At 41.5% G+C, this 22,420-nt stretch overlaps 1 protein-coding gene across 2 annotated transcripts in view; it reads right to left on the bottom strand.

Annotated features, from left to right (window-relative positions):
• The window catches only part of DLG5 (discs large MAGUK scaffold protein 5), a 158,074-nt gene that overhangs the window by 28,458 nt on the left and 107,196 nt on the right, over window positions 1-22,420 (bottom strand). The window contains exons 11-22 of one of the 2 annotated variants that reach the window (XM_061634894.1): window positions 21,665-21,797; window positions 20,245-20,372; window positions 19,085-19,260; window positions 17,766-17,869; window positions 17,000-17,092; window positions 13,860-14,885; window positions 10,127-10,265; window positions 9,831-9,972; window positions 9,121-9,242; window positions 8,056-8,145; window positions 7,358-7,526; window positions 195-357 (exon numbers count right to left, since the gene is read on the bottom strand). In XM_061634894.1, coding sequence (XP_061490878.1) covers window positions 195-357; window positions 7,358-7,526; window positions 8,056-8,145; window positions 9,121-9,242; window positions 9,831-9,972; window positions 10,127-10,265; window positions 13,860-14,885; window positions 17,000-17,092; window positions 17,766-17,869; window positions 19,085-19,260; window positions 20,245-20,372; window positions 21,665-21,797 — 2,485 coding nt within the window. Of the gene's footprint in view, window positions 1-194; window positions 358-7,357; window positions 7,527-8,055; window positions 8,149-9,120; window positions 9,243-9,830; window positions 9,973-10,126; window positions 10,266-13,859; window positions 14,886-16,999; window positions 17,093-17,765; window positions 17,870-19,084; window positions 19,261-20,244; window positions 20,373-21,664; window positions 21,798-22,420 lie in introns of both variants that reach the window. The other variant, XM_061634893.1, reaches the window with a different exon arrangement.

Genomic DNA, 22,420 nt, shown 5'->3' on the forward strand with positions numbered 1-22,420 from the left:
TAGAAATAGTGAAACACTAACTATACTGTGATATCCCATCCTGTTAATGAAAATGAGTTAAATATGCAAATAATGTTGGTAATTTGTGAATACCAGTATTTAAACCAACTGTTGGCTTTTTATTGTGAACAAGCTGACTATCCCTGGTTTAGAAACAGAAGCAATAGTCAGTTAACTAGTCAGAAAACCTTTACCTCCAGTAACTGGTCACCATATTCAAGGCCAGCCTGATGGGCGATGCTGCCACCAGTCACTTTAGACACAAATATTCCACCATTTTCACCACATACAATGGAGATTCCAAGCGGCTCAGAGCCCTTCTGCACTTTAACATGACGTGGTTCTTCCATATATGGCCTTTGGGATGAAATGAGCAGAAGGCACATTCAAAACATGGACGCGCACACACGCACAAAATGGAACTTGCATTATGCAAAAGACATGCATTACTCATGCCCACCCTCACCCTTAAAAGCAGAATAAAGACCATCTTAAAAACAGTTACTAAAATGCTGTAGGCAGCAGCATTCCTTTGACATTATCATGCAATGTATAGTGGCCGAATCAAACGGACACCCGATGAACAATGTTTTAAGTGCATTTGGAGAGGAGAACAAAAGGGAAAATTAAAATACATGAAGTATAAACTAAATGGCGACTGAAATAAAACACATCTTTATTCATATTATATATAGGTAAATGAAGATATATAATATGCATTTTAGAAAACATCGTAGAAGGAAGCCTTACAGCAATTTACAAAAAATATGGGAACCTTCAGAGCCAACAAAAGTAAATCTACAAGATGATAAGGCTGTGAGTCAAGAGAAAGGAAAGCACAATACTAATATTTAATATTTGTACACAGGGAAACACAACATTAGTCAAAGAAAATTAAGCAGCTGTAGAAAAATAAAACCTCAAGCCATTTAAAAATGGCAGCTTGCATGGTAGCATCACAATTACCATGCAATTTTTCCTTTGGAGGGAATTATCCAAACATGTAAATAGCACAGGGAAGGTGCGCAAATACTGCTTGAGAAGGACAACCTTTATATCAAGCCAACCTCAAACTCCTTAGTGAACAGAACCTTGGCCTAGGAGCCACAGGAATTCTCAGAAAAGACCTATTACGGAACAAATATCTGAAAGATGCAGAGGGATGCATAAAAGAAAAAGAAAAAAACACTTAGAAAGATAGTAACAACAGAGGCTAAACAGCTAAACTGAGATCAAACCAAGCTCAACTCTAGTTTGTGTACAGTGCTTCACTGACAACTCCTAGTTGGTTAAATGCATGCTCCATTCACCTACATATAGTACTAGAAGCCACAACTTCTTGAGTTCAGGTAGTTGTGGGCATGCAAAACCCTAGACCAGGCTATCAACATCCATTGTAGGTAGCAAAGGAAGGTGCAGCTTTCCTCCACCATTTATGTCCATAATTTTGCTGTTTGTACAGGAGGTTCCTTCTGCGGGACATATACAGTTCACAGCAAACGCTTTGCCTTTTACTCCAATTCCTTCTCAACTTGCAACATAAACCTCAGATCAGAACAGAACTATGGATTCCTTAAGGTACTGAAACACGTGTGCCAAGGGCAGAGCTTGGAAAAGTTACTTTTTTGAACTACAACTCCCATCAGCCCCAGCCAGCATGGCCACTGGATTGGGCTGATGGGAGTTGTAGTTCAAAAAAGTAACTTTTCCAAGCTCTGGCCAAGGGTGTCATGGGTGAATTAACCACATGTGCTACACACTCTCCTGTTTATTTAGTATGTTAATTCATTTTTAAAACTGCTGATTTTATTTATACTGTATTTGGATTAGTTTTATGTCCATTTGTTTTTGATGTTTGGTATTATTGTTAATGAGCATTTCATATTGTTTTATGTGAACTGCTTAGAGGTTTTTGTTGATTAAACGGTACATATATCTTGTCAAATAGTAAACAAAAATAAATTACTATGTGTGCTCTAGCAGGGGCAGCTAGAGTTCTTGGAAATCTTGGAGAGCTGCAGTTGATGCCAATGGCTAATCCAGGTTGATAAGATAGTCCACTGACCTCACAGAGGATCTGCTCATACAAGTTGGGCTTCGTACAGTCACTCTGGGAGGATGCAGTGCTGCTGCCTGAATCACTCTTTTCAGCCTAAGGGCCACATTCCCTCCAGGGCAACCTTCTGGGGACCGCTTGCTGGTGGTGTGTGGGGCCAGAGGCAACAGTGGGTGGAGCAATATACAAACTACTCTTACAGTAGGCTACATTCCAACCACAGAAAAGCCAGAAATGTCTACACCCTTCCCACCATCTCTCCATCCACATTAGCAAGAGGCAACAACACAGTTTAACAACACATTCAAGCCACGTAAAAGCACCAGAGGAAGGCGTGAAGCAGGACTGGTGAAGAAGCATGGTCTGGGGAGAGTACCAAGGGCCAGACAGAGAGCCCTGCATGGCTGCATTCACCCTGCAGGCCACGTGTTCCTCATTTCTGTGTTATAGGAACCAGGGTGGCCAAGTAAACACTTCGGAGGCGGAGCCACCATTCAGCGGCAACCGGTATGCCAAAAAAGTAGTGATGCTCAAAGTTTTATCCCAGTTATGCCCCCACCCAGTCTGACTTCTCTTCCCACTTGACTCACACCCAATTCCTTGCACCCCAGCCACTCCCATTATAACAGATTCATGTCAGGCAAATCATTTTCCTTTAGATAGCAAGTCTGTAGCAGTAAACCCTTAAAATACAATCTGTCCACAACTTACTGTTAAATCTCTTATACGCAGTGGGAAAGTAAAGCTCTGAGAAAAGGATTTGACCAAGGCCAAACAAGAAATCTGTGACTGTCTGATGTAAAGCCAAGACGAGCTCCTGTCCCATAAACAGTTGTGCCAAAAGAGAACATTCTGGCAGGAGCAGGTTTGCTCATCATATTGCTTCAGGGTTCTGCTTTGGAAATGCGAATACAGCAAAGAGTGCTTCTGTGTACATGCAGAATATATTTCCCTCACCACTATTTAATGAAATAGCTATCATCCATTTTCATTTATCTGAGATTAGGAAGGAAGCCATGCAGCTGAGTGTGTGTGACTGATTTCCACCATGGTTTGAATCCTGACACCTCTTATTTTAGAAACTGGGTCCTGAAAGGATCCTAGAAGGCAAGTGGAGAGAAGGGCCTGGGATAAGGACTCAGGTAGAAAAAGAGCAAGCACAAAAGCAGGACTACAGCTGAATGTCAAGAAGACTAAAGTAATGACCACAGAAGATTTATGTAACTTTAAAGCTGACAACGAGGACATTGAACTTGGTAAGAATTATCAATACCTTGGTACAGTTCTTAATCAAAATGGAGACAATAGTCAAGAAATCAGAAGGAGGCTAGGACTGGGGAGGGCAGCTATGAGAGAACTAGAAAAGGTCCTCAAATACGAAGATGTATCACTGAACACTAAAGTCAGGATCATTCAGACCATGGTATTCCCGATCTCTATGTATGGATGTGAAAGTTGGACAGTGAAAAAAGCGGGTAAGAGAAAAATCAACTCATTTGAAATGTGGTGGAGGAGAGCTCTGCGGATACCATGGACTGCAAAAAAGACAAATAATTGGGTGTTAGAACAAATTAAACCAGAACTATCACTAGAAGCTAAAATGATGAAACTGAGCTTATCATACTTTGGACACATAATGAGAAGACATGATTCACTAGAAAAGACAATAGTGCTGGGGAAAACAGAAGGGAGTAGTAAAAGAGGAAGACCAAACAAGAAATGGATTGATTCCACAAAGGAAGCCACAGACCTGAACTTACAAGATCTGAACAGGGTGGTTTATAATAGATGCTGTTGGAGGTCACTGATTCATAGGGTCGCCATAAGTCGTAGTAGACTTGAAGGCATATAACAACAACAAGAAGAAAAAGAGCTATCAGAAATGGGTAGGAGAGAAGGAGAACATAAACCAGGAATGAGGATTTTGCATGGTTAGGAAAAAGGGACTGGAAAGCACATGTGTATTTATGCATGGGATTTAAGGGGAAACAGGATTTAGTTTGGGAATGGTTTGTACAGGAAAGGAGATGCAGCTTGGGTGGGGAAAAACTGGAACATGATTCAGTGAACTGGGGCTTTGAGGAAAGAGGTAGGGATGAAGGAAGCCTGAAAGAACATTCAGCTATATACAAAAGGGATATCCCCTTCGCCTTGCATTCGCCAATCCTTATAGCCCTTGCTAGGAAAAAAAATATTTTGGAAGTTTCCCTCTTTCCATCTTGGAAGGAAACACAAAAGGAACCTGCCTTGCTGGCCAACCTCTGATCAGCACAACCAGGCAGATTATATTCTATGCTGCCACAGATCTTCTTTGGGTAAGGTGTTCACACCTCTGCTTGCTTGTAGCAACTAAGGGAAGAGGTCCCAATACAAGACTGAAGCCAGAAGAAAGGGCTGCTGGGAGCACTGCAAAGCCCCCAGTGAACCACCATTCCATTGCCCTCAGTGCTCTCTGAGTGTGCATTAAGTTTCTACCACGTACATGAATGATCTGCCCCGCATCACATGCAAGCCAGTCCTAGTTTGATTTCCAGGTAGAACATCTTTGCACATATTCTTTTTGCAAACATATAAAGTGAGGAAAACAGAATGCTTTGCAAGCTTCATTTCCTAATTATTTTTGTCAGAGCAGCAGATAGGGGTTCAGTGAACCTCCATGATGTATGACAGGAGCTTTTACTGGTGTTAGGCTAGCTACACATACAGTAGTTAAATAACAGCCTGTCCTGTCTGGGAGCCCAGCGGCAACTCCACATACTCTAGTCTAGACTCATGTATTGCCCAGTCCTCAGTATATAGGGCATCTTCTTACCACTGGAGATCAGAGGGTGCAGGAATCAGGTACTGAATGACTGCTTTTAAGTATGGGGCTGTTGCTTTCCTGAGGAGAAAAATCAAGGCTCAAAAACAGGCTCTATGCCCTCATCTGGCAACAAGGCAGAGAAATTATTCAGGTGAAACTGCCATTACAGCACTATGATGAAATATCCTATCTAAATACCTCCTTACCATGCAAATGAAAGCTCTAAGTGGAGATATTGCAAGAAATATATTTAATATTAGCGACAGTCTCATATTCTCTTCCAATTATTGTCCAACAGGATTGTCCAACTTTGCTTTTTTTTTCTCCTGTCAGAGACATGTAGCCATATCTACTAGCTTTAGATATGTCAGAGTATTTTTCAACGTTCCCAACGTCCACGTTAAAAAAAAAAAGAGTTAGTAATAACCGCTCCCACTAGAATTTGTTAGGCTTCAGCACACTTTTGGGAAACGGAACTCATCCACTCTCAGCTATTTTGTCTGTGTTGTACTGCAAAAATTCCAAGCCCAAGTTGGGTGTATTACTGAGGTCGAGGTAAATATAATACAACAGAATAAAGTCTAAAAATGTAACACTAACCTCACCAGCATCTCTGTTAGGACATCCTCTATCTGTAAAGCTAAGTAATGAATAATAACCTGGGAACAACTAAGAGCACTTTTATAAGGGGAGGAGAAGACCAGCAGTCAACCCATTCATGGATAAATGTCTATGCCACAAACACCTGTTGATATGTAAGCTGCGTTCATCCCTCCACGCTCTTTTCAGGCTCAGAGTGGGAGCTGCACAAAGGTCAGCAAGTACAGAAAAGGGCTTATTTCAGTCAATGTGATGACTGGGAGCTCCTATGATTCCCATTTCTATTGCGTAGGGATCTCTCCTGTTCCTTGGAAGAGCTTTGCTCAGATGCAACCTGCTCCTTCAGGAATCAGTGAACCTGCCATGAATTTATGCAGCCCCTTTTTAAGCTTTTAAGTATGGAATATTTTACCGTGTTTGGGGCAGAGTAACATTCAGCACAATGCTAAAATATTCTCACACTTATCCTCAGGTAGAAAAGACAGGGCAGTTCAGACCTGCCTGTGATGTCCTTATATGTTAAAACCTGTAAATATGGTAAGTGCAGGTTTATTAAGGGATATATGGTAAGTGAATTGAATGAGAGGGGGGACAGCATGGGCTGGAAGGCTGGAGAATGCTGGATGATGATTGGCTGAGTGTTTGAATGGCTGAAGGTATACATGGGAGGATGACAGTTGAGAGGAGGTCGGTTGGTGAGAGTTGTTGGAGAGTCGTTAGTGGAGACTTATTTGGATGGGTTGGTTGGCAGAGTTCTGAGAGAGGGTTGGATTATATTTGGCTGATATTTAGACAGTATATATATGACCAGAAACATAAGAGTGACACTATATGAAACCATACGCTTGCTCAACATTCCTAAAGTAATCTTGTTATTTCCTGGTGTTATCAAATAAATATTTTTATTGGTTTACCAAAAGCCTGATCCTTGGCTGGGAATACACAGACCAGAAGGGAGGGCAGGGTAATTACCAAGGCTGAAGGGAAACTGTATCACATGGTGGCAGCCGTGAAAGGAGATATTGTAACAACATCAAGTATCCAGAGCAACCCAGGATTGTATGCTTTATAGACAAAGATTCAAGGGGGTTGTGGACAGCAAGGGCACCCAGACACAAAGTAACAAGCTATAGAGAGACTGAGGCAAAGTCTCTAGCAGTATTGTTTACAGGGAGTGACTGGTGGTGCAGTGGGATTTTGTGAGATCTGTGCTAGAGCGGAGTGAGAAAAAATAAAAACAACGATCCTGACTGGTGGTGTCCTGAGGTGGTGTCTAGTGAAAGACAGTAGCCACAAGCAGGTGGGAACCTGACAGGTGGAGCCAAAGGTGGGATCGTCACACTGCCCACTTCATGTGACACAGAAATATGTCAGAAATCAGGCTACACTGTCCACGTTGTAGTACTGTCTCCCTTTGCCCACTACTCAGAAAATGTTTTATTTGCAAAAGATTATATTGGAACATGGGTCACTTAGCTGCCTATCCTATGACCACAATCAAACACAAGAATGCCCTTGTAGCAGCCCTTTCTTTTATTGCTTTATTCCCTGAAGTCCTCTAGAACACTGGGCTTCAATTGGTGGGTTTGGACTCAGCAGTGGGTCATGGGTCAACCTATAATGGTTGCACTAGAGCACAATAAACAAATTTTGTCTTTTTTATACATTAAATAAAAGAAATATGTAATAGATAGTACAGACTAAAAAAAATCAGTCCCATAGGCTGCAGACTGGGGTCAAAGGCGAGTCCCAACCTGAAAAGGTTCTAGAAGGCAGCAATTTCTGTAATTAGCACATTTCCCCCTGTTCTTTGCTACTTTTCCAATATATTATTTAAAGATTTAACCAATATTTTAACTAACCCTACCCAAAATATCAGCAGAATAACCCAAACTTACTTGTCTTTTCGACGTTGTCCTATTGATACTGGGCTCACTGAGATCCTGGGCAAGGTAGAAAGTGAATTTTGCGACTGGCTACTGGCGAAGGACGAGGTCTCCAGGTTAAGTGGTGACTGTGGAGGAGTTATCAGGCTTGGGCTGCTACATTCGGAATGGGACAATGAACCTGCATAGAACAGCACAGTCATGCTGACTGTGTCACAGTCAGAACCACGGCACAATCACAGTCATGGCAGTTGCATGTGGGCCAGCTGCAAAAGTTATCTTAATTTATTTATTTATTAAATTTATATACCGCCCCGTAGCCGAAGCTCCCTGGGCGGTTCACAACAGACAATATCAAAATACAATAAAAACACATATTTAATGTAAATAGGTAGCTCACATCACCCCTATATATTTGTTTCCAAGGTTTTTAAAATAGTGAACTTCAAAAAGAGCTACACATGATTTTTTTAAAAACAGCACCAGCAACTGTTAATTATGCAGTATTCTTATTTTTTAAAAAAGACACCTTCACTACTAGAATATAATGAACAACAAAGTTGCCATCAAAATATCACTTAAGATGAAATTCATTGCTAATTTGGCAAGCTTAAAATATATTTCTTAAGGGTTTACATACATCCCTAGTGAAAAGCAGAGAGAGGTTGCATGCATTGTAATGTCTGTGCGGTAGAGAAATAAAAAATTACCCCTATCAGAGCCAATGACGGACCTCGGGTACCTTGGTGTCAGTGGTATTTTTATTCGTTCTGTCCTATATTGCAAGTTGCTGGAAGAACCTACTTTAAAGTACAAAAGGAAAAACAATTAGCCTTAAGAAAGAGGAAACAAGTTCATTTATGGTCCTGAATTTTACAAGAAATGTTACCATGGTCCTCTATAGAAAATCTAACTGGTAAGAATTCCCTCTTGGATAAACTTGATCATGGTAGTTAAACAGAGCTGCACCAATTGCATAAAAATATAGTGGTGGTGAAGAAGCACTGTACTTCGAAAGCAAAAAAGTGTACGGATAAGGAGTGGACCACCATTGCGCCCCCCCCTCAGCTTATCTCCCTGCAACCATTCTTCCAAATTCTTTCCTCATCAGCTGAGTTCCAATCCTGGAAGCATACACAGCTGGGAGAAAAAAATGTTTGAGGAGAGGATTCTGTACTACTTACTCCACACACCCCTTTTGTTTTCAGAAGTAAGGACCTTCTCATTCCTATATTATTAAGGGAACTTCTGTCCTCATGTTACTCATTGTATGGAGACAGACACTTTTCTTAGCATGAAGAATGCAATTGGGACAAACCAGAGAAAGTCATAGCCAACCCTCTCAAGCATAATATGCATAGATGTTGCTCTGTTCCAGCGTCAGCATTTCTAGATGTGCATTTACACTCACTCAGACAAGGAGACATGCACAGCTGCCCATAATATGGCACAGGCAGTGCATGTACCCTGATCACATGGCATGGTCCATACAGGAGCTAGGGCTGCACAAGCCCAAAGACTGATTCCCAGGCTGACATGTGAACCAGCTCTTAGTATTCTAGGAATCAGCACAACAGTTTTGGGCCAATGTTCCTGACAGTTTTGAAGTGGGTTATTACTGGGCATTTGAAAATCTGTTTCTGAGTGGTCAAAGAGAGGGAACAGTCAGGGTCTGAACCACTGGATGGCAGCAACAACAGAATATTTATCCTAAATTGCAAAAACCATGGTTGCCAAGAAATTGCCTGCACTATTCAATTTGAAATGCTACTTACCAAGTCTTGCACTAGAGGGCAGTGAATTTGAACCGTGTGATGATCTTGTCCGCGAGTTGTCGGAACACTCACTAGAGTGCTTGTGACTCAAGTCCAAACTTAGACGGCCTTGGTGTTGAGCACTACAACAAACAGAAAAACTAGGCATTACTAGATGCACTGATTGCACACTATATTTATTTATTTAATTTGTTAAGTATTTAATTGATATCCCGCCCTTCCTCCCAGCAGGAGCCCAGGGCAGCAAACAAAAGCACTAAAAACACTTTAAAACATCATAAAAACAGACTTTAAAATACAGTAAAACAAAACATAGTTAAAAACAAGTTTTCAAAAAAGTTTTCAAGACATCTTAAAAAAAGTTGAAAACATACTGTTTTAAAAAAAGATTAAAAAACATATTAAAAAGCAATTCCAACAGACGCAGACTGGGATAAGGTCTCAACTTAAAAGACTTGTTGAAAGAGGAAGCTATATGTGGGTAAGATGCAATCCCCAACATGTGAAAGTGATACAAAAACCCTGAACGCAACTTCAGAATGGAGAGATTAATGCAATGTACCTCCAAATACAGATTGCTTATGGGAAAATTTTTTTAGAGAAGACTGTTTGTGGGCTTCCTGTATCATCTAGGTGACCACTCCCGGTAGCAGAACACAAGAACAGCTAGATTTGCAGTCTGATCCAGCAAGGCTCTTCTCTTTACATACCTGGGATGCAGATGCTGATGACAATATTGGCTGACAGATGGACAATTGCTGGTGTTAACTCTATGGCTCCATGCAGTGTAAATAGGATTTCTCATAACAGCTGTTACTGCAGGACACGGTGCAATGTTTCTTGGTACTGTACCTATAAAGTTGGGGAGCAATTCATATAAAGAGTAACTCCTGCTTCTGAAGGTTAGGACAACAACATGCATCCCATAGTTATGTGCATGCTGGAACCTCTGCACACAAAAATTCTCAATTTCAAAGCAATACACAGGTCTCCCACTACTACTAACCTGCTGACAGGCTTCCAGGGTATAAAGAGGTAGGCACAAACCCATCACTGTGCCTACTGGACCGTTTTGGTGAATACGTTGGCCACTCCTGTAGCTCAGGAGAAAGATGCTCTTCACTTGCTGGAGTGTATTTTTGTACCTGTGGGGAAAGTCCAAACAATATACCGGTGATGAGACAGCATCCTCTACCACACCTGAGGGTAGCAGGCTAGTTTAAGTGGCACAAGGCAGGCTTCATGGTACACACAGCTCTGTTCTTCAACAGAAGAGAATGGCCAATGGGCTCAGGAGCATCTGCTGCCAGAAGCAGCCACTTCACCCTGCCTAATGATAGGGCTGGATGTGGGCACTCTCAAGCATCAAGGGCTTTCCAGCAGGGCTGTGGAGTTGGAGTTGTGAGCAATTTTGGATGGAGTTGGAGTCGGTAGAAATGTACCAACTCCGACTCTGATTCCGACTCCTTCATAAATGACAAATGTATATTAACTAGTAATCACAAATTTACTGTAGTAAAATGGTAGCACAAGGCATTTCATCACCACCACGTGAATCCAGAGCTTGGAAAAGTTACTTTTCTAAACTACAACTCCCATCAGTCCCAGGGGTTGGGCTCGTGGGAGTTGTAGTTCAAAAAAGTAACTTTTCCAAGCTCTGGATTCACGTGGTGGTGATGAAATGCCTTGTGCTACCATTTTACTACAGTAAATTTGTTATTACTAGTTAATATACATTTGCCATTTATGAAGAAGTCAGAGTCTGAGTTGGACAGTAGAAAAATAGAGGAGTTGGGAGTCGAAGGTCTGGCATACCGACTCCACAGCCCTGTTTTCCAGTTATGGAGTACACATGCTCAGGCATAGCACTGCATCTAAACATGTACAATTTTATATTTATAATCAAACTAACAAGAGATAATATTGAAAGCAAGGCTTTTTTACAGCTTGATTTCCCCTGACCCTCAACCCAAGCGGAACTGTGGGCTAATTTCCTATCATAACTTGAATAAAAATTAAAAGGCCTACCAAGGGGCCAGACACGTACTGCCTTTGAGTCAGATCGTGACTAAAGGATGCCAATTGGCCATATCTACATTATGAGGTGCTGCTACTTGCTGTAACCCTGATAATTCATGCTGTAATCGTTACTGAAACCACCTGGAAGCATAAACCACACTATGAATCCCACTCAACAACATTGACTTTTCTCCCCTATCACCCCTTATGTCTGGAAAGCCCCCAAGAAATACTAAACTTGGGGAAGTATAACTGAATTGAATTCCAGGTTTCACCCCACCTCCATTTTCCTCCGCTTCCCTTGTTGGTTCCCTAGATGTTGAACTGTCTACTGTAAGCACCTCAAAGCAAGAACCAGTCTTTTTGCTATTACTCTGTAAAGTGCCCATGCACATTTGTGACGATACATAAATAATTGTGACAAACAAACAAAGCCACTGTAAACCATATGTTGAACCTATCAGTGTGTTCACAATAGTATGTCCAAATACTAAATAGATCCTTTGGGAGCCTCTTAGGACTTCATTAGCTGGGTATAAATTAAACAATGAACATATATATATAAGAATCTAAAGAAATGGCTGGTGGTTTTCCTACATGGGCCTCCACTGAATAGGACTTTTCCCCATTTGCACTCTTATCAGCAGCCCTCCTCCCCCCACCTTTACAGAAGAATGGTTAAAATAAATAATTAAGAGGGCCTTCTCAGTGGTGGCCTTTCCCAACTGAGAAACCTTCTCTCTGAAGAAGTTGGCCTAGCAGCTATGTTGCTGTCCTTTCACAACCAGCTTAACATTTCTCTGTTCTCTCAGGTCTTAACATCCTCCTGTTCTTAATTATCATCATGCAAGACTTATTTTTATGTCTCTGCTTTGTTGTAGCTGATTTTAGCTGACTGGATACAGCCACATATCCAGGAGACTCCACCCCATATCACACCAAGGTCATGCACTGAACCCACCTGGGTAATCTTGGACTCCTTTACTTTATGTCCTCTAGCTACCTCAGCTCGGCAACACATTTACTTCTCAACTGTGAATATTTATAGCAAATACTGTACATGTACTTTCCTATCTCATTAACATACAACTGCTCTGTGACAAACTAGATGTCTTCCTTCTGCAAAGTTCTGGGCTCTTGCAGCTTGATCTTGCTTAAGTCAACTCAGAATTACATACTGTAGTGAAGGCCCTAATGTTTTGTATTCTATTCTGCCTTAAATTGAGAGCTCACGCCTCCCTGTGAATACACCAAGTCCAGGATAGAGTCCATCTGGCAGAGAGATGGAGTAATCCGGTGGTCATGACAGCCATCTCCCAACTTTCAAAAGGCATTAAACAGTGTCCCTGATGGACATAACTAACTTGTGACGGCCAACTGTCCATCATGACCATCTGGGTCCCAAACTCTTGAAAGTAGACTGTGACCGTACAGTCTTTGTCACTCACCATCCATCATTATCCTTCAGTTGACCATCTGCACTGTTTCATGTGAAGAGACCAGAAGCCTGTTTGTAAGTAGCAGTTTTGAGATGCTAGATTTCAACTAAAAGGTTCTTTTTGTTATTTTCTTGAAGCAACGTTCGGCCTCTTCCATTTGTCTTCTTCCTTTCCTCTTAAAATTTCCAATAAACTTCATAAAATTTGGCTATTGGAGGCCTTGGGTGAATTAGTGCCCAAAGTCTCAGGTTTACTCCAACCGATCACGCATTAAGTTCATGCTACTTCTGTGTATGAGTGGGGTAAGACAGAGAAAAGCAAGCCATGTTGATCTCCAGGGAAGAATGTGAGCTATTTCTGCTTCCCCTCATAAGTACTTGCCTTGGATCCCTGGAAAGCACTCCCAACCAAGGTTAGAGGAAGCACCAGAGGAGCATGGTGGCAGCCTATTTGATAGCCTCTGGCATGACCGGCCTACCTAGAATGGCAATCATGGAGGAAGGGTAAAAGGTTCTCCCCACTTCTTCCATTACACATACCACTTTCAGTAAGAATCACTTCCAAATAAGTGCATGTAGCATTCAAATAAGTTATCTTGCTGAATGTCCTCGAACGTGTATGGAGACAACCATTCACTAGATTTGCAACTCTTCCCCCCCTCCGACTTCCCCTTTAACATATATAATTCTATAATCCAGAAGGCACTGGGACTCTTAGACAGCACCAAGACTCTTTAATCCCAAATCAGCACTTGTTACAGCAATCAAATAGTTCACATATTTATCTAAAAAATTAAAAAATTACCAAAGGAAAGTGTGGTTTAAATCAGGAGTAGATTTTCTTGTTGGAGTACAACTTCCATCAGCCCCAGCCAGCATGGCCAACAGTCTACGGCAGCCTTTTTCAACCAGTGTGCCTCCAGATGTTGTTGGACCACAACTCCCATCAGCCTCAGCCAGCATGGCCAATGGTCAGGAAGATGGGAGTTGTGGTCCAACAACATCTGGAGGCACACTGGTTGGGAAAGGCTGGTCTAGGGTGATGGAAGCTATAACTCAAAACATCTGGAGGGCACCATATTAGCTACCCCTGGTTTAAATGAGTAATTTAAACCATTCTTTTCCTGATTATTTAAATCATGACTCAAAACCAATTCTATAAAATTACCTCAATTTAAACCAATCCACCTTATCACAAGCTTCTTTTGTCCCCCACCCCGCAACACGTGCACTTTCAAGAACAGTTTTTACGTGGCAGTAATCAACAGATTTTTATATCTACCTGATGAGATAGGTTAGGAACAGGCACAGGGGTCAGTTTATGCCTCAAGGCAGGAGCAGACTTGGGCCTTGGTCTTTTAATTTCAGGCTCTTCCACTCTTTGAAAGCCAATGTCATCTTCACAGGATTTTCTTGAAGGCAAATGGGCAGAGTCAACCCCCTCTTCCCTGTAATAATGTCCAGAGGGTCTACCTCTCCCCTTATGAATACCACAGTCTGGTTTGAGGTCAATGGACACAGGAGGCTGAGCTGTAGCAGGACTGGTTGGTGGCGAGCCAGTTGTGACGGTGGAATCTGAAGCTGAACTTGCTTGCTGTTTGTGTTTAAACTTAATAGAATCACTTCTCTTAGGAGGTGTAGGAGGGGTGGAAATGACTTCATTTTTGGACGGCTGGGGAGAATGTCCCAACACCTGACTGGGAGACAAATAGTCCACTTTGGGAGGAGTCAGAGGCCTTTTGAAAGTGTCAGGATCAAATATGGACTTCCTCTGTTTTGGCTTTTTGTACACAGAAAATTTGTCAGTTTCTGCTGTTGCAATGCTGACCACTATTTTAGGCCAAGTGCCACCGCTGTGTTTCCCATCATGCCCTTTGTCTAATGTGCTCTCAACCACCATACAGTCTGCAACCGTGGGCTCAAAAGGCAGCCTCCTGTTGTCCAGATTAACAATCCCGTAGCTTGGCTCCCCATACACATCTGGACTAAAGGAGCCAAGGCTGTGTTCTGAGGTACTGTGGCACCCATGGACTGTGCTCCGATGAGAGTCTGTGTGTAAAACGCTGTTGGAGAACGGTTTGAGATCGCAGTACAAGCCACTCTCTTGATCACTCTGGTCCTTCTTGACATCCATTATATCTGGACTGTAAATGTCTGTTTGGGTTGAGCTGTTGTGTTTTAAATTTCTTTTGTTCTGAACTTGTACCTCTGATGCATGGACCCTACAGTTTGATATTTTGTCTGAATCCTTGAGGTTTTCAAATATGTTTTGACCACTCCAAGATGAGACTGAGCTCTGAGGAAAAACCTAGGTGGAGAAACGGGAATAACATGATTTCAGCAGAACATTAAGACTACAGCATGTACACACAAACACACACTCTCAAATTCTTAATCCCTAGCCATTAGGATGAACTAAGGTACATTTATAGTGCAATTCTTTGTGTTTCTATTCAAAAGTAAGTTCCATTGAGGTCAGTGGAACTTATTCCCAGAAAGTGATGTTGGTTTTCTAGAAAAAAAAATCTGGAAAATGATCAGATGCAAATTAGGGTAATCTTCACTGGGAAATTTTTAGTTTGCACAGAAAATATTTCTGCTGCCCTACAGTGTGATATAGTGTTATCATATTACAATTTATTGGTATTTAGGAAACAAAGATGAAAATATTGAAAGTGCCAAGCCTACCTAACATTTGATTTGCAGCTGGCATCCATTCATTGTTACTAATGAACTTATGAAACTGAAAATTTTCTGTGGAAAAATTAAGCACTGGGAAAAATTTCACCCCACATCACTAAGTGTGTATAGGATTGCAGCCTTAGACAAATTATATCTTGAAATGGGTTGTGACCTTGACCAAGTCACTCTGTGCTATATGTTATCTTATTCATCAATAAACATGGCTGTATGTATTCTGTATTACGAACACAGTAACATTTTGCATCATTAATACTTAGTACCATAAGCCTACTGGAAAAGATTAATTCTGCAAACTGTATAAATTATACAAATTTGCTTTATTTTGCATAATTTATTCTGTAATTTTTATTACTTAGCTTAACGAATTGTGGTTTTGCTAGTTAGGGGGAAGGGAAAGTAGTTTTGACAGGTAACTTCACATCCCACCCTCTGACTATTGGAAACCTTATCCAGCAAGTTCTTTGGCTTGCGAGATTTCAGCAGCACTTTGCATCGTAAATTCTTAGGGTGGAGGGGAAGGGCAGTTTCTGTTCCTCCATCACATGAACTGCATCGCTGACCTAGCAAGTGTACGAAGATGAAAATCACACACGTACACCATGGACAGACAAGACTTTTTGCAGTGAAGGCCACATCACGTCATATATGACAGAGCCAATCTACATATTTTACTTGCATGCCATGTCATGGCATATCATCTTTATGAATGCAGTTGACTGCTGAACAGCAGGTAGAACATTGCCCTTATTCTAGTTTTATTAAGAAATTGTTGCTCCTGAACGTATAAAACATCATCAGCCCTTGACATACGAGTCTTGAAAATAGATTAAAAATATACATAAAGTTAGAGAATCCTTTTTAAAAATTTGCTTCTAAAGCTTGTTTTGCCACTGACACTTTCAAGTGCATCTGGATGCAATCATGAGGGCTAGAAACACGTGGACCATGGACCACAAGGTTGCCCACTTCTGATGGTCAGATGTCATCCTTTGACGTATGAATTATCTCTTTGTGGCAGTACTTATCAATGGGCCACATTGAAGTTTCATATATGACATAAAATGGAAGCCAGTTCATCTCCCATTATGCTCAGGCACCACTGAAAATCCTTGAGATGGTGAAGTGGGAAACAGGGTTGGGGTGGGTAGGTGGTAAGGTACAGCTCTGTGTGCTAAGGGCACAAGATGCACAGCCCTGCTCCCCCTTGCTGCCCAAACTGTACTGGAACTGAAGCACAGGTGGGTTGGGGTTGGCACTAACTCCAAGCCCACCTATACTCTGAGTCCATTATGGCCAGCGTAGGCAGCGAGTGACGAGGGAAGTGCAGTTTAAGTCCACAGAGCCACAATGCCTTCAGCAGCTCCATTCTAGGCAATGCTGCAAGCTTCACACTCTCTGAGAGTAACCCCAGATATTGGCTGCCAGCAGGAAGTAAGAGGGAAGGTATGGGGACGCAGCAGGAGAAAGCAGGGTGTGTGAACTAGAGTATGAGTGGCAGATGAATTCAAGAGGGACAGGATACAAGAGTAGGGGCATGTGGGTGGAGGAAGGGTTGGGAGTCCACACCCACTGAACTGCTTCCTCCTCCCGCTTGCCTAATGTGTAGGCTGTTAAATATTTTACCTAACTGCTATATTGCACATACAAGCAAACAAATGTTTTAAAATGGAATATGCACCCTTTACTCATTTTTACATCCTCTCCCCTTTCAATACTCACCTTCATCAATGAAAGCGTAAGAGATTCCCTGCAGTTTCGCAGCAAAGCTTCACATTCAGTCAGTGATTTATTATCTAGTGCAATGCCATTTATCTGCAACAAAAGCATGACATCAGCAGTGCAAAAGATGGTAGTGGGTAAACACCCTGGGTGGCCTACATTCAATAAAGATTAAAGCTAGGCTGTCTCAAAAAACCAGACTTGGGGGATTATGCTGTCACTCCCTCTAAAGAGGATTCCTCTACCCCTTCTCTTCTTAGTGTTTGTACCTGCACTTACGCTAATGAGTGGCTGGACAACCAGCCAGATGGGCGACTAATAAATTTAATAAATAAATAAATAAATAAATAATGACGGCTCCTTTGAAAGCATGGAAAACTCTGGTAACATACAATATGTCTCTTACTGGCACACCAAACCCTGGTTAAGGAAGATAAACTATGGTTTCCGTGTGCTGTCTGAACTGACAAACTATGTCGTGTGAGCAGACCGCAAACCAAAGCCAGAAACCCTAGTTTGAAGTAGCTTTGCAAACCATGGTTTGTGTCTACTATGTAAGCTTAGTGACCTAGAGGGCCTAGAGAATAGAGTGCTGAGCAGATTAACATGTAAAGCAGAATAGTAGCTCTAAACCATGCTTTCCTATGTATTTGGAGGCTCAAATCATGGTTCGGTCAGCACAAACTGTAGTTTGGCGTGATATCTCCATTGAGCCTATACATCCAATCTCATCCATAAGCTAAGAAATACTAAAAATATGACTTACGGCAATTATCCTATCTCCCATTCCAAGGGATCCCTCTTTGGCAGCTGGGCTACCAGGCACTACAGTAGCAACAAATACTCCATTTTCTAGACCAATTCCACTATCTGAAATTGAGAAGACAGGTGCATAGGTTTACTCTCATTAATTTAATGTATACAGTGCAATCCTCTCATACCAATCTTACTAGAGGTTTTGTTCACTGCACCAAGCTACAATAATGGTGAAGTTCATAGCACTATCCCTGCCTGAACACACACACACCCCCTCTTCAGCAGGTGCCAGAAAACTTTGGCCCTCCAGATGTTGCTGAACTACAATTCCCATAATCCATTGACCATGCTTGCTGGAGCTGATGGGAGTTGTAGTTCAGCAACATCTGGAGGGCCAAATGTTCCCTACACCTGCCCTGCATGGTCCATACTTTATACATATCAACATAAAAGACTTAAAAGTGCAATCTCCTTAAAAAATGCAATGAGGAATGTGCACCCCATTTTTCTCCAAGTAGTCTGAAAGGAGACTTTCCTGAGGAAAGTGGCTTTCTAAACTGCTAGCTAAGATGGAGTTTAAAAAATGATCAGACAAACTCATAGTAAATGAAGCCTCCAGATTCAAAAGCAGTATACATCTAAATAGCAGTAGCTGGGGGACTAACAGAAAAGAACTGTTACCTTTCACACCTGCATATGGGCTTCCTGGGACATTCTGATTGTCAGTGGTGGAAACAGAATGCTGTACTAGATGGACCTTTGGTCTCATTCATCCCTATCTTTCAATTGTATTTTTTTTTTAAAAAAAACTGATTTTAAATATTGTGTTTTATACTGTTACAATATGCCATGGAACCTTATGGGACCTATTTTATTTCCCAAAATAAAATTGGAGGCACGCTTCACTCCTACATCAATGAATTTTTACTTTTAAAAGAATCTGAATTACCCACCCTCTCAGGTGCATATTCCCCTTACGTTAACACTAGTTACTGTTCCATGTATGACCCACAATTGTAAGGACGCAAGATCAGACCAGTGACTCATGCAAACATGACATGCAGAGTTTCCTTTAAAGACAGGTAATTCTACCAAGTCTGCATACAGAGAGCAACAGAATGATCTAGTCATGTGGATGTAGGGATGCAAGCACTGTAACCTGTAACCAGGTACTTCGGGCTCACAAGAACATACACTATGAGAAAATAATACTGCATTAATTTCAATGGGAAATGGGGAACAACCCAATGGACATAATTTTTACCCCTGTGAACTTGTTATTTGATGCACATATGTGTTACCATTGAGATTAAAAAGGTAGGAAATTACCTTTGTGGCCAGAAAGATTGATATGTAGAGGTGTAACCACCTTCCCTCCTAAGGACTTCCTTCTGCGAACAACCATATTAATAACTCCTCCACCATTAAGCACTGCCTTTATTACTTGCTTCTTGTCCTTGTTAGTAAGGTCCACATCATTTATCTTCAGCAGCCAATCATTCACTCTGATTAATTAGAGCAAAGGCAAGAAAATCAATTTCATTGTGTCCTACATGTGCTCATAGCAATGTTTAAGCAAAGTGAAATAGAGCCACTTCCAAGACCATGATGATACAAGAATATCTTAATTCATTTCTTGGTCAGGAAAACAGTTCAGTGATTCCTTAAGTGTTTGTTATAACATCATTCAAGGATTCCCTTAAAGACTGGATATCTTTCACAGCCATTACACAGGGGGATCATGTCCCATAATTTTGTGAATCAGCATCTAGACACAAAAAGCAAATTAAGAACTCCTAAAAGAAGTATTTCTGCCAGAAGCCGTGTGGATGTTTTCTGATTTACAGACCAGTGTCTTAACTACTTTTGAAGCAAACCTTTCCACAGCAATTACTTCCAAAGCAAAATTGAGAGGCTGAGAGAGACTGAAAACAATACACTCTTACCCTCTTTCCAAGAAAGTCTGGATGGCAGAGGTGTACAATCCTGGATTATCAAGGTGTCAACTAAAATGAGTTAACAGTACATGTCTTCTTCAGGCACTCTTCCGAAGTTTTCCAAAAGACCCACTATGCCTACTACTATTCTCCTTATGGTCTGATGGACATGTGTACTCAGGTTTTCAAAAATATAACCAGGGAAGTAACCTTCAGAATGCTGACAACCACTTCACTGCCAACACTATTGGTAGCGGGTGGGAAGAGAGCATTATATGCGCTTTCAAAGTAGTCCTGAGTGGACTAAGAAACAGAGTAGAAACCTACACATTGAAGGGGAGCAGAATCATGCTTATTGGCCCTGCCCCTACCCTCACATGTTGATTGTAATTTTGGCCCAAAGACCTACGCCAACATGTGTAGTCTCTGATTGCATAATCTGTAACCACCATCACCTCCCCAGACACTCCATTTCAATCCAGTTTGTCTTCACAGGTCTGAAGATTCATAGTTTAACATTGGCAACTGAAGGACAAACTGCCGAATCCTTACCTTAATCGCCCATCTGCAATACTTCCTTTGTCCACTTTGGTAACAAATATTCCACAGTCTCCTGGAAGATATGGTTCATTCACACCTTCGGCCACATCGAAACCAAGGGCTTTCAAATCCATATCTTCCTAATGGATATGAAATGCTACGTGTTATTTGCAGTGACTCTGTACACATACAGAGTGTAAAAAATTGAATTATTGTGCCTATATATATCCTCCAGTTTTCTTTGTCCGTTTGGGAGTGGAGTGTGGGGGTATGTAGGAAGTCTCCAACAAGTAGAGCTCTCCCACATACACACACTCACACAGAGCTTGGAAGTAACTAGTTACAAGTAACGAATTACTTGTAATTCATTACTTTTTTCAGTAACGAGTGGGTAATTCCTTTACATTTTGATTGTAATAGAACTAGGAGTAATTTTACTACTTTTGTGGAGTAATTGTAATGTTTCCAGAATTACTTTTGGGCATTACTTGGGGGGGCAGGGGAAGTCTTCTGCTCCTCTGATTTGTGGATGAAAATCATGTGCCTCAAACTGGGCTTCTGTGCCATGTTGCTCTTTCCTCATACTCTGTGGATGGGTAGGAGGAGACGAGGGAGGAGGCAGAGAGTGAGACGGGGTGGAGTGGAGAAAACAATTATTTTAAAAAATGGATAGCGGTGGTGAAGAATGGAGTGGAGGGAAAAAGGATCCGGAGGTCAAGAACATGGATAAAGGAGGCAGCAGCAGAATGGAGATAAAGAACTGTGGAGGTGAAAGATGACTCTCTCTCTCTCTGTGTGTGTGTGTGAGAGAGAGAGAGAGAGAGAGAGAGAGAGAACACTGTGTTTGCACTTGGCACACAAAGTGGCCTCCACCACCCTCTCTGGCTACTGTGCATTTGCAGTATTTTAACTTTTTTGTATCTCAGGGGAAAATGTTTGCTTGAGTGAGTGTCCCTTAGTTGGTGGCAGGGCAGGGTCTGGGAGGTGGTTAAGTGAGAGAGATTATGCTGGCTGGCTGAGTGGGGGGGTTGCACTTGGTTTGATGTGCAAAAATCTGAGTAGTGGCCTCAGCCTCCCTCCCCACTACCCTTACTAGCGGAGAGACCACCATTGCTATCTTATGAATAAAAATAATTATTCTACTACCTCTGTATGTGTTTGTTTATTTTTAATGTTGTTTTAGGCTACTTAGATGTGCAGCAGCCAAGGCCAGCACCTTGTAGGCGTTTTTTTTAAGTAACTGAAATGTAATTGTAGGGATTACTTTGGAGGAAAAGTAAAGTAATCAGTTACTTTCAGAGCAATTGTAACGGTAATTACTACTTTTTTTGGAACATGTAATGTTAACTGTAATTTATTACTTTTAAAAAGTAATATTCCAAGCTCTGCACTCACAAAGGAGAGGGTACATGTGACCAGACTCTTCTCTTACCCTGTCTTTCTCAAACTCTACTACTTCCGTTTCCCACTCTAGAGAATCCGTATCAATGGCTGAATCATGAGAGCTGTGGGCCATCAACTGCCGGAACCTCGCCTCCTTTTCCAACTGATTCTCCATCTTCTCTCTGTGGGGAGAAAGACAGCTGTGTATTTCAAGAAGGGCAAGTAGGCTTTTTTTAACCCTTACATTCTCTGAATCGTTGCATGTTGATGTAAGTAAATCAATGATGTAAGCGAATTTCTATCTCTTAAAAAAAATTAAAATATTCTGAGAGATACTGGAGATTGTGGCTACAATCCCAAACCTTAAATCACTGATACCAAGGCGCAGGTTAGGGTAAACATTCAGGGAAATATGACTCCCTCGATACAGATAGAGAGAGGAGTCAAGCAGGGCTGTCCACTAGCTCCCCTTCTATTTAACCTGTTTGTAAATAAAATAATCCTAGATCTCTCAGACAAGCAATACTTTCCCCCTTCTATCGGACTAAGGAAGGTATCAGCATTATTTTATGCTGACGATATGGTCTTACTTTCCTTAACCCCTATTGGCCTAAGAAAGATGTTGAAAAGACTATATGTACTCTGCAAAACAGACAGGCTGAATATAAACTATGAGAAAACAAAAATCATGACCTTTGGTAAAAGACCAGCGAACCATCAATGGTCATTGGAAAATCATAAACTAGAACAATGCCGAACATTCAAATATTTGGGTGTGACCTTTTCAGATACCCTTTCTTGGAAA

This window comes from Rhineura floridana, chromosome 7 (genome assembly GCF_030035675.1).
Source record: "Rhineura floridana isolate rRhiFlo1 chromosome 7, rRhiFlo1.hap2, whole genome shotgun sequence".
In the NCBI taxonomy this organism is placed as follows: Eukaryota; Metazoa; Chordata; class Lepidosauria; order Squamata; family Rhineuridae; genus Rhineura; species Rhineura floridana.